The following is an 18,077-nucleotide window of genomic DNA, read 5'->3' on the forward strand; positions in this document are numbered from 1 at the left end:
CATATACACACAAAACTCAAACAGAAATCTAACTTTGAAACAACATTAAAATGTGTTTCTAATATCTGAATTCAAGTGCTTGCAGGAATATTCATAACAGATAGAACATTATGAAACAAAAGGAAGTAAGCCCAAGTTTGTTTTTCTTATTAAAGGCACTTTTAGATTTCTTTTTTTTGTGCTTTGTTTTCTTTTTTCACATTTTAGAAATAATAATTTCTCAAAATTAAATCAAAGCGAAGGATTTTATTTTTCAAAGCAGCCTGCTGATTAACCCCTGTGGTTTTCTGTCTCATTTTGCATTTCTCTATTTAATAACTCAAACATCAAAGAACCATGGCGAATGGCTGTGAAATGACAACACATGTTCTGAGGGGAGATATAAATTAAAAGCATTCATTACATAATCAATTATCTTAGTGGCATATATTCAGAGTGGAAACATCCTTTTTTTCAGAGGTGGGGTAAGAATTTCTAAATGCTCTCAAAAGGAAAAAAAGAGAAAGAAAAATAACTGCAAAAACAAAAGCAGTATTAATTGAATCTATTTAAAGCTTCTCTGGAGGCAGCACAGTGGCTGAATCACCTCACAGCAAGAACTCTATGTCCAAACCTGCTGCTCAGCTGGGATATTTCCAGGTGGAGTTTCATGTTCACCCTGTGCCACGGGTTAATTAGTGATTCTAAATCAGCTGCAGGTGTTAGTGAGCCCAGATATTTGTCTTTTTGTGCTAGATCTGCGATGGACTGGTGATCTGTCCTGGGTGAACTCTCACCGAATGTCAGCTGGGATGTACACCAGCCCCCTGCAAACCCCCACAGGTTAAAGTGGGTAAAGCTGATGAAAGAATGAAGCTTGGAAGCTAGTGGTGATTGTGAAAGTTGCATTTGTATCATAAAATCCTTAGCTTGTGTTAATGAGCAAGGACAGCTATGTTCTTTCCCGCATTTAAGCCAGCCAGGCCACTGAAAGCGAGTTTACTTTTGCCAACTCTGTCAGTCATGTTGTCTTTAATTTGCAAGTCTTAACAGTCCATCAAGTCTCCCCAGTGTCTTGCCTCCTTCCTTTTGACTTTGCTTCTATTGTATCTCCCGTTTATTGTGTCCATTTTTGTGTGTATGTCTGCCTAGACTGCTTGATTACCTGTACACCTGAGACTTATCCACCACAACCTTTAAGTATATCTACCTGCTTCTTCACTCCAATCTCCACCACATTGTTCAGTTTGCCAACATGGTGCTAATGCTAAAGCCAGAACAACAACTGAGTCAAGTTACAGTCACGAACAAAAGTTTCCATACACTTATAAAGATAGTGTATATCGTGTCAGTCTTGTGCTTCTAATGACTCCTATAACTCTAAATTTTCTATGATGAAATCACTGACAGTCATGCATTTTGGTTCATTTGTAGATTTATTTAATGGATTTCTGAAAGTATGACAATTTCTTCTGGGTCAAAAGTGCACACAGAAACCTGCTTTAATTCAATTTTTTCTTAGTGGCATGGGTTCTTAACTTCTCATTACAATTGACTACAGCTGCTGACTCCTCTGAGGCAATTTAAATAGGGCCCATTTGACACACTCAAAAGACTCAGTCGCAAACACTACAAAAGGAAAGTCTTTCTTATCTTTATGCTTCAGGTCTAGTCACTGTGTTCAGAGACTCAGACTACCTTCCCTAGTTCCAGGACAAGCCGACCAACCTCTGTGTCTTAGCTTGCTGTCTCTTCTCACTCCAATCCAACCAAGAGCTTGCAAGAAGACGTCCAACAATCCTCTACTGCCCGTTCCACCTTTCATTATTAAAGTTGTAAACCTTTCATCTCTCTCCACCATGTTTCTGAGTTCAGCTCCTGAGTCCAATCTAACTACACAATAACATTCCTAAGCCAAACCCCTCCTGACTGATTCATATTTAGGACACAAACAAGCGATTGGTGTCAATTTTCAATTATAACTCTCAAAAAGAAAGGGAATAAGCCTGCAGTCTGTGTTTTAAAAGCTGCACTCATCTCCATGACAGCTCAGAAATGATGCACTCTCTTGTTCTGCTGCTACAGTCCATTTAAGATAAGTACTGATTTACAACTTGAATTGCCTCTCCGCTGGAATGCAAAAACAAAAAGGTCAGCAACTCAGCATTTTTTGTTTTTGCATTGTGTACAAAAGTGGCTGCATGATTCAATCAAATGACTCAGCCTGAAAAGCATCTCTCTGCTTTGGAAGTCCGCACCGGTTCATTCATTAAACACAGGAGAACACTTACACTACCGCATGGCTGGAGATCATCAGAGCTATAAGGTTATCGATAGAGAGTGGTAGAAGAACTGACAGAACAGAGTTTTGCTGTGTCCGAAGTGCTAATGTTAGTGACAGTGAAAGGCTGCTTAAAAATTCATTACAGAAATAATTCCCACTACAGTCAGTGTATTCCTCCAATAATTGCATCTCAGGGGGGCAGTGGATGATTATGTGTATGTAAGCAGATGTGCTTTGCTAAACAGTGAAGACTCATATGCTGAGAGATTGCCTTTAATAACATGCCACTCAATAAAACCTATTATATTATAGGTTATATATATAAATTGCGCGAAGTACAAACAAACGGAGGGAGTGAGATGAACAGTAAGGACTTTGAGAAATGCTCTGATTGGAAGCTTGACCCATTTTCAGAAGCTCTGACCAGAGATTTTTTTTAAAATGAATAGGAAAACTGAAAAAAACAACATTTGTCTTTAAATACTTAGGTAGATTATGCCAGCAAGGAAAGCGGCTAATTTGATTTCAGGAAAAACAACGGAGTGACGCCTCCTCAGACATTAAGGATGTGTTGTAAAACAGATATCTTCCGGAATTCTGCTGACCTATTTATTAATTGGATTTTGCTAAATATATTTATTAATGTGTGAATAATGTATGCGTGGATCACTGACTCCCTGTATAACACCATAATTATGCCACTGCTCATCTTTACAAAAATACAGGTCAATGTTAATCACAGAAGCAGACGTGACGTATGTTGATATATTCCAGGGAAATAATCACCTCCAACACTTTCACTTCCCTTTCACAGCGCCCTTGGTGCAAAAGAGAGAACACGTTTTATTACAGTGTCAGACTGCAGCATAAATCCTTGCTACTGTGGATATGTTAGTGAGAATAGCAAGTTGTTTTTCCATACCATGAATGAAACACCTTAAAACTATGAATGAGCAGCACAGGAGTGAGTCAGCGAATGAACTGCAGCATAATTAAAACATTCTTTGAGACTCTGATCCATGCACATTCCCCAGCACAGACTCCCATCCCTTGTGTTTTTCCACATAGATCTGCTATTTTGAATCAACCTGTAGGCATGGAGAAATGAGGTCAGACGCAAATAACGTTGCTGTGGGAATCCAGCATTTGAACACAGTGACATTTCTCTGTGGACAAAAAAAAAAGAAAGAGCACCTCAAAATGTCACACGACGTACACACACAAAAAAATCACCATAAAAGCTTCAGCTCTGAGAGGTCACTCGACCACTGCCGGGTTTTCCCAAAGTGACTCCAAATGCAAAAAAAGAGAAGTGGCAATTCATAGCTTCCTTTCAATCTTGTGGCTTCTCTTCACCACTGTAGTAAAACGGGTATAGGTCACGAGGGCTTTCTTCCACACAGGAAAGAGCACAAACAGATGTGTCCTATAAGGGTACAGTGAGAAGCTGAGGTGTTAGAGACATGCTGTCACCTGAACTGTTTGTAAAAAAGACATACAAGACCTGTGAAAAGAAATGGGCATTATTGTGTGTGCATGATGTGTTATAAGCGTAATTAACATGTGTGATATCCATCCATCCATTCTCTATACATCGCTTTATCCTCACTAGGGTCGCGGGGGGTGCTGGAGCCTATCTCAGCTGACTTGGATGAGGGGACACCCTGGACAGGTCGCCAGTCTGTTGCAGGGCTGCATATACAGACAGACAATCACACTCACATTCACACCTACGGGCAATTTAGAGTGATCAATTAACCTCAGTGTATTTCTGGACTGTGGGAGGAAGCCGGAGCGCCCGGAGAAAACCCACGCATGCACAGGGAGAACATGCAAACTCCATGCAGAAAGATCCCAGACCCCAGATTCTAAGTGTACCTCCAGCTGAAAATCTGAAATATATTTAAAATCCATCCATGGTAATTGATTTCACTCCTAAAGACTCACCCCCGTGGGTCATTGTTACATATTTAGATTTTTTTTCATTCAAAAAATCCCTTTAAGATGGTTTAGATGTAACTGTACACTGTCGTTTGGTTGAGAATGTGTGGACCTATTAAGTCCCTGCCTCTCTCTTCACCTATCCATTACCACTTGCTGCAGGTCAAGCACACCAGCTCACCTACAACTGTCTTCAAGCACTGTGAAGCTACTCTGCTCTACATAATGGCAGGTTGTAACTCTAGAGTAATTCAGCCATACATGTTTTAGCTGGAAACATGCTCTGAAGAAGAACAGTGATACAGAAACTGCAACCTTGTAAACTGATAGGATTAGTTTGTAAGATTTCTTGCATATTAAAGCCCAGAAGTTGGAATCTGTGCATGATTGAAACTGTCATTACATTGCAGTTTCAAGGTGTAAATACTTAGCCACAGTGTTGACTGCTTATTTCACTCGTGGTAAGTCTTCCAGTGTATAAAGTAACACCATAATGGACATGATAATGAGGCAAAACCCTTGAGTTTCATTAATCCCGTTGTCAGGAAAAAACTTTTTTTTTTTTAATTTGTAAAAAAAAAAAAAAAAAAAGACTAAAATATCTGTCTGTATGAAATAGTTCTGCCTGCTGAATTTTCCATGCATTTATAATGTGACTGCATGTTATTAACTCTGTCTTCTTTCTCCTGTAGTTTGTACTTTGTGCTCTCTGTACCTCTCTTTAAGTAATTCTGGCTCTGAAGCAGCATAGATTTGATCTGCTGTCTATGTGTCCTGCTAATTAGTCCATTTTTCATGACCTTAGGTTTATTTTCTGTTTTCTTTCTGCTATCCATATCTCTCTGCTTTTTACCATCAACCCAACCGGTTGAGACAAATACCCCTAAGCTCTGCTGCAGGTCTTTGTATGTTAAAAAGGAGATGCTACTTACCACCACTGCAAATATATATAAGGAGCAATTTCATTTCATGGAAAATTTAAAATAAAAGCATGGGGAATCTTTGGATTTAAATGATGTATACTTTTGTAGAGTCATAGCTCTGGTTCTAAATTAGTTAGGTTAATCTTCAGAATTAGCAACATTATGAGGTCTTGGTTTTAATATTTAAATCAGTTAGGTTAGTCTTAATAATTTAGTAAACACATGGAAGGACTCCCTATACTTCTACTAGAAAGCACTTTGCTTTAAATGTGCTGGAAAGTAATGGTTACTTGATTTGAATTAATTCATCTAAAATGTATTTCAAGATCTTTACCATCTTTACTCAGAGAGCGAAACCAGAGATTATTAGGACAGATTTATTTCAAAATAAAAGAGTTCCATTTAAAGGCGTTTTAACAGCATGTCAGTATCGTAAATACCGTATTATTTGGGTGTTTGCTCTATTATGAGGTTACAAAAGAAACGCTGTCCTTGAATGTCAATGGTATTTTGGTTTTGTTGATTTTTTTTCCAGACATATTTTCCTCTCCAAACATGTCAAACAGAAGCGTGTTTACTTTGACGATACTTCCGGCGGCAGACCGTCTCCGTGACTCCGCTTTGACGTCGGTACATTGACCCACTTTTCTCTAAACACTAGTCTGTCGGGTTTGAATGAGCGGCGCGCAGGCAGTCTCAGCAGCACAATGCTGGAAACCGAGTCCGTGTCCGCGAGATGAATCCGGTTAACGACAGCAGAGCCGAGAGAAGCGCGGAGGATTACTTATTTACTGTGGGCACTTACAAACTTCTGGCTTTCACCATCGGAACTATTGGAGTGTTCGGCTTCTGCAATAACGTGGTTGTTTTAATACTCTACTGTAAATTCAAAAGACTCCGGACTCCCACTAATCTGCTGCTGGTCAACATCAGTTTGAGTGATTTGCTGGTTTCTGTCATCGGGGTAAACTTTACGTTCGCTTCGTGCGTCAAAGGCGGATGGATCTGGAGCCAGGCGACATGCATCTGGGACGGCTTCAGCAACAGCCTCTTTGGTGAGAGAAAAAACATGAAAAAAAGACAAACATGTGTTTCTGCTTACACTGACATTCACATTTATCAGTAGTCATTAAAACAAAAGTATTCAACAGTTGTGCCAGGCTGTGGTTAAATTCTCGTTTCTTATTCTAGGCAAAAATAATGAATCATCATCCAGAATATGAGAAAAGGCAGCCTGATGTACTACAAGGAGGCAGAGATGCCAGTAATAACTATAGATGACATGGAATTAGGTTATTAGAATTAAAGCTCATGCTTTAATTGAGTGTATGAGTATGTGCATGTATGTATTTATATGCATAAATATGTGGATGTGCATGTGGATGTGTATATGTACATATATGTATGTATGTTTGTATGTGTGTGTAGAAAAACATATAAATAGGTAGTATCATAATTGTATATATTTTATTGTATCTTACATGTATAGACAGAAATTGTATATTATGTAAATATTTCAAAAACTGGAAATTATCAATCAATAATTTATGAAAAAATAACGAGATTAAATAAATGTTTCTTTACTTCTTCTTCGAATATATAGACCTAGTCCAGAATTGCGGAATATTACTTTTGCTTTATGATTTTGTTTTGTATTTATATATACATACATATGTAATATTAATTCCTTGTTTACTTGGTCTTTGCATATTCAAAATATTTATCTCAATCAGTCAATCAGTATATGCAAATATATCTGAACACATTTGCATTGGTTTGAAAACAGACTGGGTCAAAAACAGTTTCCTGACCCGGTCTCTTCCCTCTGATGAGCTGCTGTAAAATCTAACAGCCCTGAAGGACTCCACAATGCGCACTTTATTCTGCATTTATCAGCCAGCACACTGTGTGTTATTTATGTAGATACCCTGCAGGTCATTGCTGCATGCAGAGGAATCTTTTGTCACCTTCACTGCCTATGTGCGTCTTTGTTAGTGGAGCATGACTGTCCATTTATTACCAGCGTACTAAGCAGTGAAGTGTGAATGAACACTCTGGGTTCCACCTCTGTAGGAATTATAGCTGAGGAGGATGGATGTGTGATAATGAGCTCATTAGAGCGAGCCTTCAGGCTTTTTGCTGCTATATCAGCAAACTAAACACAGTTAAGCGTTGGACTCCTCTTCTGTCGTCTTGCTGTCCTTTAACTGACATTGTCTTCAACATGATCTGAAGAATTCTGTCAGTGGACAGCGCTGCAGTGATGACTGTTGATTTGGTTTGCACAGATGCCACAAGATGCCACAAGAGTGGAAAGCATACAAAGTTTGAATGTGCACCGTGTACATAGATAGAAAACAGAGGATGATGTTCTGTCATCCCTGAAGTGACGCTGAGCAGGCAGGATGACGTGTTCTGCTGCTTTGGCCCACACTCAGCCGAGGAGGACAAACCTGGCAGATAACGTAGATTTCAGTTACGGTGAACTCACCTGCCCCTTCCTTCCTTCCTTCCTTCCTTCCTTTCCTGTCATTTCACTGCAGCTAAAAATCTTCACATTTTCTGTGTGACATTTCTACATGTGAAAGCCCAAGGTCACAGAGGTGGCATATCTGAATGTGAACACTGCCAAGATCTATCTCTTGATCCTTCTGAGACTGAGCTCAATATAGAAATGAAATTGTTAAAAAGAAATACTATGTCTCTACAGCACGTGTCCTCTATTGTTTTTACTCAAATGTGGCATCATCTCTGTGCCGTATCGTACGTATTACTCAGTGGAGGTTGGTGATAGTGTGACTGGTACACAGCAAGAACCTCTGGCAGTTCTGTCAATCCATCTGTCTGAAACCGCAGCCTGGATAGTGTGACTCAAACTTAGTGCACATTAGAAGATGTAATTAGAGAGATATATAGGTTGTGTGAGTGTGTGTGTGTGTGTGTGTGATGTGTATTGGTGAAAACTGATGCAGAATCAATTTTAGATGCTGTGCCGTGAGGCAGGCGTGCTTTTTGAGAGCCGTGGCACATGAAAGCGTTAATGAAATAATGCACATAAGAGCCACCGCTATGCCCCATGAAAAGCAAACCACTTCAGTCTGTGTGGGAAAAGCAGACTGTATAATGCAGACACAGGTCTTCGAGGTGTGTGTGTGTGTGAGTCAAGAGTCTCTGTCTGTGAGTTTTCAAAGCTTTTGCAACAAAATGATTGAATGTGATGTTCGGCTTCAAGATGTTCAGAACTGTTTCCACAGAGCATGATGAAACTTAGGCCAAAGAGACACTAAGTAGCCACTGACCCAGATCCTGCAGTGAGAGCTCTGCGTTACTCAGCATGGTGCTCTCTCTCTCTCTTTCTGCCGCCAGGCATCGTTTCCATCATGACTTTGTCAGCCTTGGCTTATGAGCGTTACATCCGGGTGGTCCATGCCCAGGTGGTGGACTTCCCCTGGGCTTGGCGGGCCATCGCCCACATCTGGCTGTACTCTCTGGCCTGGACGGGGGCGCCACTGCTTGGGTGGAACCGCTACACTTTGGAGATCCACCGGCTGGGCTGCTCTCTGGACTGGGCGTCAAAGGACCCCAATGATGCCTCCTTCATCCTCTTCTTCCTCCTAGCGTGTTTCTTTGTGCCTGTTGGTGTTATGATCTACTGCTATGGGAACATCCTCTACACAGTGCAAATGGTAAGGCATCAAGTTGTGTTTTTTTCTGTTGTGTTTGCATATTTGATGAATTATGAATGACTGAGACAAATAAACAGAATGAATGACATGGATTTATGAATGGAGAGAAGCTAATCAACATGCTTTTACTAAAATCTGGGAAGGAAGCGTTAAAGATGCCACATTGAAGCATCTTATCATTACTCATGTGAAAGAGACAGTTTAATGCAGCATCATTACTATTATTAATATTTATCATTACATATAAAAATTATGCCATTACTGTGAAACAATTATAGACTAGAAAAGCACTCAGAGAGTGCATACCTCCGCCAAGGATAGAGAGGAAAACAGGAAACCCATGCAGTAAAGGATCATGAGCTGGAATCGAACCTGCATCTCTGACACAGTTCTGTTTACAAATCACCTTCTTAACCAGTTGAGCTATCCAGACACCTTGCTCCAATTTGTTGGACGACATACTAACCTATAATATTTTTGTCATATTTTGGACCACATACTAAAACATACTACAAAATTCAAAGTGATCCAGAATCCAGGATCCTTTCCAGATTGCCACCAAAATTAAATCAGCTCTTCCTCTTACCATAGTCTACATCCCCTCAACATTTCATCTGAATCTGCCCAGGTGTTTTTGAGTTATCTTGCTAACAGACAGACACACAGACACACAAACGTCGGGTGTCACATAACCTCCTTGGCGGAGGTAATCAGCTGCTTACTGTTCACACACTAGCATCATCTTTAGCACTTCAACCAAGATTTCAGTTAATTTTATCACTTTTGCATCAGCTGACAATTCAGCTTTGCTTAAATGAAGCTACCCCTGTTGGTTACTTACATTTCAGACGCTTTTTCATACTACAGGTTTTCTGAATTTTTGTGTTCATTAAGAAAATGGGATATAAACAATCAAAATATGCACAAATTTGCATTCATTTCATTAGACTGAAATGTTTTCACACTTGGGATTTGGATATTTCTTTTTATCACTCAGAAAATATTCTGAACAGGCAGACAAATATCCATTTTCACCATGTTTTTAAAAATAATATGTTTTCGAAATCAAACTATGAATGACATTTGAACTGAGTCTGAAGCAGAAACCTTCAAAACATAGACAGGAATAATAACTCGGTGTGTGTAAGTGCAGCTGAAGAGGAGATGTTTGGCTCAGAGTATGAGAAAAAAACACATTTTGAGAAAATGGCTTATAGAGATGTCTAATGGAAAATTGCATATATTTTTATTGGAAAGCACCATTTACTAGTAAGCTTTCTACCTAATAGATTACTTAAATGAATTCAGTTATTTGTTTGTATAGCAAGTTCTCAGAATGTTTTTGAATTATTCAGATAAGATTTGATCTTTTCACTCTGCCAAGGAGCGTACATTTGTCCGTCCGTTTGTCTGTCTGTCCATTTGCAACATTACTCAAAAATGGACACTCACTAAGATATTTCAGCTGACTTCCAGGTAAAATTACCACATACACTGACAGAACATTTCAGCTGCTTTCATCACTCCCACTTTAGTGTCATTCAGCTTACACTTCAATTGACACTTGGACATCAATTGTTGAACTGAAGTTGAAAGGAAACTTTCATTTTTGGCCACAAACTGCAAACAATATGTTCATAGCAATTCTGATGTCGTCCATCGGTGTGTGGACAGCTGTTTGGAAGTCTTGAGTTTGGCATTTGCTCATTGTCATCTTGGTATTTTGAAACCAAATGTAACGCACAAAAGGATGGGTCTGTCTGAGAATTCAAGGACACTGTGCCGGCCCATAAGGTAGCAACCTGTTAATCACAAGTTAACCCCACCTTAAAAAGATACCTTGCTTTGCTAATCTGTTTTACTCGAAATTGGTGAATAATTTACAAAATGAACATCATACAAGATTAAACGAGACAAGAAACTAGTGATTGAAACCATAAACTCATGAGGAAAATGGTTACTGAGGTCCCAAATCAATTGACAAATCCGGTTATTTTCTCATTAACTTCTACACAATCTAACTACTTTTGGCAACCAGAGGTGTCGCCCCCTGCTGGCTGTTAGAAACAAAGGTTTAAACCACCTCCACCTTGGACCTCAGACCCAGAGGCGAGGAGAATCTTTTATATCCAGTCTATGATTTTACTGCCACTTCAACTTCTATCAGCCTTCCCATCTAATACTTTAAGTCATACAGTGTTTCAGCTACTTCAAATGATAGATTAACTGTGTTCATTTTGTAATCTTTTCATGGGGTTGGTGTTTTCTTTTTATCTGACAACTTTGTAAAGATTATTAAGGATGTTTTTTCCCTTTACATGTGTATACTACGTCTGCAGTCTTCCTCAGAAGCGTCATCCAACATGCTGATGACGTGTCTTTTGTCAGGTAACCGGCCTGACAGATCTGTCAGAATCTGTCCGGCCGGTCTTCAAGGACCACTGCAGAAGAAACAGTCACATCATGGACTGGCAGAAGGGAAGAATCATAAGGTCAGAGGCCAACAAATATAAACAGTGGATTAAAGATACCAGTAAAATCAGGAAATGTTCCAACAATTGCATGAACCAGGATGAGGGGGCCTACATCCTCTCGCTCACCTTGGATTTAGTCCTCCAGAGACCATCAGATGGCGGGGAGCGTGGCTGACCTGACAGATCTGTCAGAATCACCTGATAAAAAGACACGTCATCAACACGCCAGATGGCAGTTCTGAAGAAGACTGCAGACGCAGCAGAAACATGTAAACGTAAAAACATAAGCAATCCTTGCAAAGTTGCCAGATAAAAACAAAATGCTAACCTACTTCAAATGAAATACGGTAACTATGATTATCTAGACACTATTACAGTATTACTTTGAACCAAAGTCTGGAGAAATGCAGACGCTTCTGGGTTTTCATTTTAATGAAAAGAAACTCCTTGACCTTAACTGGCCAAGTGCTGCGTTTCGCTTTTCCTTCATTACAGGCTGTATTATCATAATATTCCTCTGGTCCTTCAGGGTTCGTCCTGTACAGTGGAAATTATCCGAAAGTGCCTTGTTTCTTGTGCCTGTACTGAGCTTTAGAAGTGTCACTGATAGTGATAGAGGACAAGTGAGCAGCCTGTGAGGATGAGCGTTGAGCACTTATGTTTGCGTCAGTGATTCCAGTAAAAACATTGGAGATCTTTATCTCTTTGGTCGAGAAATGAGGGAGTCTGTTTGTACCATCAAGCAGATGGCGACTGTAGTTTTGGAAGAGGGTTGTATGTAAGCAAATGTGTAAATGAGGAAAAACTGTAACTGAGTTCATATCAAATTACTCCAGTGTCTGGCTGCATCGCAATTTCCCTACTTAAATATGCACAACATTGCCGGAAATGTGAGCTGCTACTTCGTCAGAGCTCCAAGCTTGAGTACCACACAACTCCCCGAAAACCTCAAAGGCCTTGGAGAGCTCATCACACATCGCGTCGCTGTGGGAAATCTTCAAAGAGGAGCACTCTGAAACCTGCAGAATATTTCTGGTTTCATGTAAAAGCAGTTGGTCTGCTCTGCCAGAAACAGAAGTCACAGATATATGAGCACCTGGAGAACAACAGAACATTCACTGGAAAATAGATTCATAAGAAATAGAATATCAATTTTAAAAAACAGGCCCTGTGCATTCATGAATAAACACAGAAGCTTTCAGTGATTCAATCAGCGGCTGTATTGTGTCTTGAGGGAGCTGAGAAAATAGCCACATTCTTTATGATCTCATCGCTTAAGCTGAAGGGTATATCCATTCTACAGTGTTCCTCACCCCATCTGTTGTTGAGGTATTACCTTGTTGTTTCCACAAGCTGTCAGCCATTACCACAATGTTATGACCCGGTTCTCAAGGGGAAAGAGAAGCAACATTAAACCAGGTTGATTAGGCAAAGAAAGTTGTTTCAAGCAGGACGGAGACTTTAAGATTGTAAACAAGAAAAGCACTCAGAGCGTGCTGTGCTCCGCCACGGCTGCTCAGTCATCGTATGATTTCTGATAGATAAATCCCGATAAGTCCACAGCGGTGGATTTGTTGTAGGATCGCAATCATGTGATCGTCAACAGGCAGATGACGTAGTGTTCGCTTGTAGTCATAGTTGCAGTGGCGCCATGCCGCTATCTCACAATGATGCAGAAATCTTTAACAAATCCGTGGATCCAGACTATATGCCACATCACTGCCAAAATCTGCCAGTTGGTCTTTGTGTCATTTCTGACCTTTCCTGAAAATTTAATCTAAATCCGTTGGCCTGTTTTTGAGTAATGTTGCGAACAGACAGACAAACAGACGTACACGATCGTCATATAACTTCGCTGCGTTCCTTGGCGGAGTAATGACAGCAAGAAGGTCTGTTACAAAGGAGAGAAACCTGTGCTACTTATTAAAGAAAAACAGTTAAACAAAAAAAATACTCTAGTTTTCCCCATAAGCAACATGCTAATCTGTCTGCTTTGTCTAAATAAAAAAACAGGAAAATATAAAACTTAACAACCTTTCTATCAAATACAAATTAAAAACACATTTGTAGCAATGTCCCTACTCCTCAAGTGAGTGTACACATGTAGCCACTAAACTACTGAAATGACAACACCAACAAATCAACAAGAGACACATGCGTAGGTAAGATAAGCTGGTCGCTCCAAACCACAGCCTTCCTGAAGGACAGCTGAAATTGATTTGATTTGACTGGACATCTGGACTAGGCATCCATCCAACTACGATCTTAGTAACAGCAGTAATTAGGCAGATTGTGCAGCATTTCAGCATCTACGGCCAAGTATGTAATAGGGTCCACACATTTTGATCACTTAAAAGATCTTGAGAAGGTTAATCGCATAGGGCAGATGTTAGCTGATCGTTACATGAGCTTATGGAATTAACAAGACTGAATAATGCCAGGTGTCTCCTCCGTTTGTTAAAGCTGCTTGTGGTGTTGATTTAAATCAGTGCTATGTGACTTTTGTGCTTCGAAATTTCAACGCTACTGTTCTTATTGGTTTCTTTGACTTTCTTGGCCTCCATTTTTAGAAGTTACATGTCACTTTTCTCAGTATGATCAGCGCTTTTGTCTGTTTTTCCTAGCTCTTGTAACGAAATTAGCAGTTCTTCGAACCCGAATTTTCTCCCATCTCTGCTTTTTTCCTGGGAAATGCAGCAAAATTTTACCATTTTTTTGAAAACCAAAATGTGTTTACTCCTCATTAATATTTCCGTCCTTTGAGGAGGAGACATTCCACAAAGCCAAGTCATGGCTTCAAAGGTTTGGGTGCAGTCATACCTAATACAGCTTCAAACATTCCAACCAAGAGACTGCCCAGTAAGACCACAAACTTTCCGATCCGATCCAGCAACTCTCTGGCCGCTGGTCTGATTACATCTCAGCCTAGTATCCCTCTCCTGATAGCCTCTTCCTTTATCTTGTTCCTTGCAGCTCCGCTCCATCCAAGACCTCCAAACGGTTCAGATCATCAGGATTTTGCGATACGAGAAAAAGGTCGCCGTTATGTTTCTCCTGATGATCTCCTGCTTCCTGGTGTGTTGGACGCCCTACGCTGTCGTGTCCATGATGGAGGCCTTCGGCAGGAAGAGCATGGTGTCCCCCACGGTGGCCATCATCCCCTCATTTTTTGCCAAGTCCAGCACAGCATACAACCCCCTCATCTATGTGTTCATGAGCAGAAAGGTTTGTCATCATCACATTTTCAAATCGTTCATGTTTCTGGAAAATAGCATAAATTCTGTGCACACTTCAAAAGCTGTGGCCGGCACAAATGTCCAAAAAGGGGGGCAAAAATGGCAGAATTTGAAAATACAGTCTTCTTCTTCTAGCTCTCCTCTCTGTCTTAGGTATATACTGGATATCAGTCCAATTCTATGAGTACAAATCATTGAAAGTGTTTTGTTTTGTTAAGTGTCTAGTGGCTCTCTTTCAGGTTTTCCTTTTGATAAGTCCGTCTTACTTTTTCTGGGTTGCTTTGTAGTGTACAGTTCTTATCAATGATGGAATAGCAACTTTTTCTGCAGGACTTTCCACCACTAAATCATGTTTTCCACCATCTGCAGTTATGGTGTAAGGGACTGTGGTTGATTCATGGTCCATATGGATCCGTACCACGCATTAATTACAAAGTTTAGCCATCACAGATAAAATACAGTTTTGCTGTCACAGTTATTTTTTTAAGTAACGAGAAGATCACTCAGTCCTCCACCAAGGCCAGTGATCGAACAGTTTCTGAAAAGTGATCTGGATCCATGGCTGGAAGCAGTTAAACAAACAGCAGTAAAACCATCTTGCTGCCTCTGGAAGGATTAATGCCCTAAAAATGCAGAGTTGCAGTTACAACATACAAAGCGGCAGTTTTTCACATGACGCATTTGATCTGTAATTCAAGCCATGATCTGAATCATCTATTTCACCCCCATCTGAAGGGCATCTGTAGAACAACAAATAGGAATAGTACCCTCTTTCTGAAAGGGCCAGTGACTGTCACAGGCCACATTTTTAAATCCTTAAAACAGAGCCCAGAAGAGGTACTGAAGTCTAGTTTCCTGTCAGAGCACTTGAAATACAATAAGCTGAACGGTCATGGTGACCTTTTTGCTACTCTGTTTTAATATGAACAGTGAATGGTGTCAGGACTTTCCTGCTCTGTGTAGCTGGTGAGTGTGGTGTAAGGTTTAGCCATACCTGCTGGTTGGGGTGCCATCTGGAATACATTTTATGTTTCACCAGAGAGTTCTGAATAGCCACTTTCTGTGTGGTCAGTCGATTTTTTCCCCTCCAGTGACCAAAACTGAAGCCAGAATTTAAAGTGGACAAACAAGGAAAATCAATGGCATCTCAATTATAGGGATGATGGTTGGTTTTCTCTTTGTGCGGCTTCAATTTGTGATGTGATCAGAAAATATTTCAGAGCATTTTCACACAAAATTGTGCAGAATTTAATTTCACATATTTTTTATAGGTTGTTTGTATTTTACTGCAAGTGTTCTGTCACATTTTTCCAAGTCTTAATATGTGCAGAATGTATTCATTGTGTTTGTGGGAGTGAAATTGTCACATATACTGGTCTACATCTGCTGGCTTAGAAGGTGATATTTTGTGTGTTTGGCAGACAAATGAGAGAGGAAAGGGTTGACCCCAGTGTTAAATACCATCCTCCTAACTGTTGCCTCTGCTTCTCCTCGCACTCATCGTCCCACAGTTCCGCCGCTGTTTGCTGCAGCTGCTCTGCTCACGGCTCTCTTGGCTGCAGCGCAACCTCAAAGAGCGCCCCCTGGCTCCGGTCGAGCGCCCCATTCGTCCCATCGTGGTGTCCAACGGATGCAGCGGCAGCAAAGACCGACCCAAAAAGAGGGTGACCTTCTGTTCCTCCTCCATCGTCTTCATCATCACCAGTGATGACTTCCAGCACCTGGATGTAACGTCCAAGGCTGGAGATTCCACGAAAGTTAACGTCATCCAAGTGAGGCCGTTGTGATCCACATGGACTGGACTTCTCACTCCAACACTCAGTATGCCTTAGGACCTAACATGCAGTTCCAAGCCAAAATAATCCTGTCTGACCTCCCTGGATGTTTCAGTTTCAGGCTTGTCACAGCTTAGTGTAAATATCCAGCTGTCGGCCTGATACTAAACTAAACCTATTTCAGTAGTATGGAAGTGTGATATCCTCGCCTAACATCAGCTGTGGTGATATAAGTACTAAATTATGTAGTTAACAAGTAGTAGTATGTTCCTCACACTTATTTGTCAAATATGCCATACAATATATGTGACAACTGTAGGACTGTGTTGGGTATTTAGAGGCCAGGTATGGATCAGAGTTTGGATCAACATGTTGATAGCAGATTTGTTTTGGTTGGTACCCAACTACAAGTGTGAAAAGATGGAAAAATAAGCCTTAGCTTCTTAGCCATGAACCATATTCCTCAAACTGACTTTACTGTGTATGGATTCAATAAAGAGATCCTATTTTAAGCTACCTACATTTTGTACCTTATCTCATTTCAATCTAAATATTCAGTGTGATGAGAGCAATAACTGTGACATGGGGACTGTGGGAGGGTAATTAGATAAGAGGAGATGAGACTGGGGCCCAGTATGCTCCAGTGGGACACCTTTCATAACCTCCTCGGCTGTCAGCTATGAATAGACTTGATGAATGGATTTCCATAGCTGATAAAAACCCTTTCCACTGTGGATGTGTGAGTGAGTGATGGGCTTTTTTTGTTGTTGCTGTTGTTGTCTTTTCGTCATTGGAAAAATGCATTTGTTTTATTTCAAGAGTAAGATGAGAAGATTGACAGTACTGTGTATTTTTAAAATGAAGCTGCAGCCAGGACACGGTTAGCTTATCAAAGTATAAACACAGGAAATAGAGGGAAAAGCCTTGCAGAGCCGTGTCCTTGAACACAGAAAATGAACTCATATTACATGGAGTGGTGGAAAAATGTTTTTGGACTTTTGTTAAATACTGCATTAAGAATCACTCTCAGGTCTTCAAGTGCAATTTCTTTTAGTACAGTTACCACCAAAATACTAAGCACATCCTAAAACAGCCATTAAAAGCTTAAAATTGATTGGTCGCATAAAAATACATAAGAAATTTTGAGTACTGGGTCCTTTTTGTACCAGCGATCCACTAATGAAGGTCATGCTTTTTATTGAAAGACACAATTTGTGTTGCTGTGCTTCATGTGAAACACGCCTGAAGATACAGATTCTCAGCCAGGAAGGGCATAGCTGCTGCCAGATAGCCAGAAAGTGCAGATGCAGTCCTTCAGCAGTTGGATACACTGCAGGAATACAGACAGACGAACAGCTTGGAAGACAAACCAGGATCTGGACATCCAAGGGTTTCTTCAGCAAGAAATGATCTCATCCTGATCCACATGTGCAGGGAAAACCGTCGAATGGCATCATAGGAGCTTCAGCAGCAGTGGTCAAACCAAACTGGTGTCCATTGTTGCACCTGCACTGTACATGGCTGAATTTCAGATAATTTTAGAGCTAGATTGATGTTTTCCTCAGGAATTGGTGGAGATCAAACATACATTGGACTCTATTTCTCAAAAGTGCATGTATAATTAGACATTTTGCTTGCAAATGCATTAGCTGTAACAGCTGTACAAGGCCATAAAATATTGTCACAATTCCTAATACAGCTTCGTTTAAAAAAACCCAAAAAGGAATCCACATTTTGCATGAAGTCAGTGTAGTTGAGAGGAATGGAACCGAATAGAAA

At 40.4% G+C, this 18,077-nt stretch overlaps 1 protein-coding gene across 1 annotated transcript; it reads left to right on the forward strand.

Annotated features, from left to right (window-relative positions):
* Positions 1 to 5,761: 5,761 nt before the first annotated feature.
* Positions 5,762 to 16,814, forward strand: opn3 (opsin 3). Its single transcript, XM_022217378.2, has 4 exons — positions 5,762 to 6,182; positions 8,494 to 8,813; positions 14,261 to 14,512; positions 16,035 to 16,814. The coding sequence occupies exons 1-4, from the start codon at positions 5,864 to 5,866 to the stop codon at positions 16,308 to 16,310; spliced, it is 1,167 nt and encodes a 388-aa protein (XP_022073070.1). The 5' UTR covers positions 5,762 to 5,863; the 3' UTR covers positions 16,311 to 16,814.
* The last annotated feature ends 1,263 nt before the right edge of the window (positions 16,815 to 18,077 follow it).

Source organism: Acanthochromis polyacanthus, chromosome 15, assembly GCF_021347895.1.
Source record: "Acanthochromis polyacanthus isolate Apoly-LR-REF ecotype Palm Island chromosome 15, KAUST_Apoly_ChrSc, whole genome shotgun sequence".
Lineage (NCBI taxonomy): Eukaryota > Metazoa > Chordata > Actinopteri > Pomacentridae > Acanthochromis > Acanthochromis polyacanthus.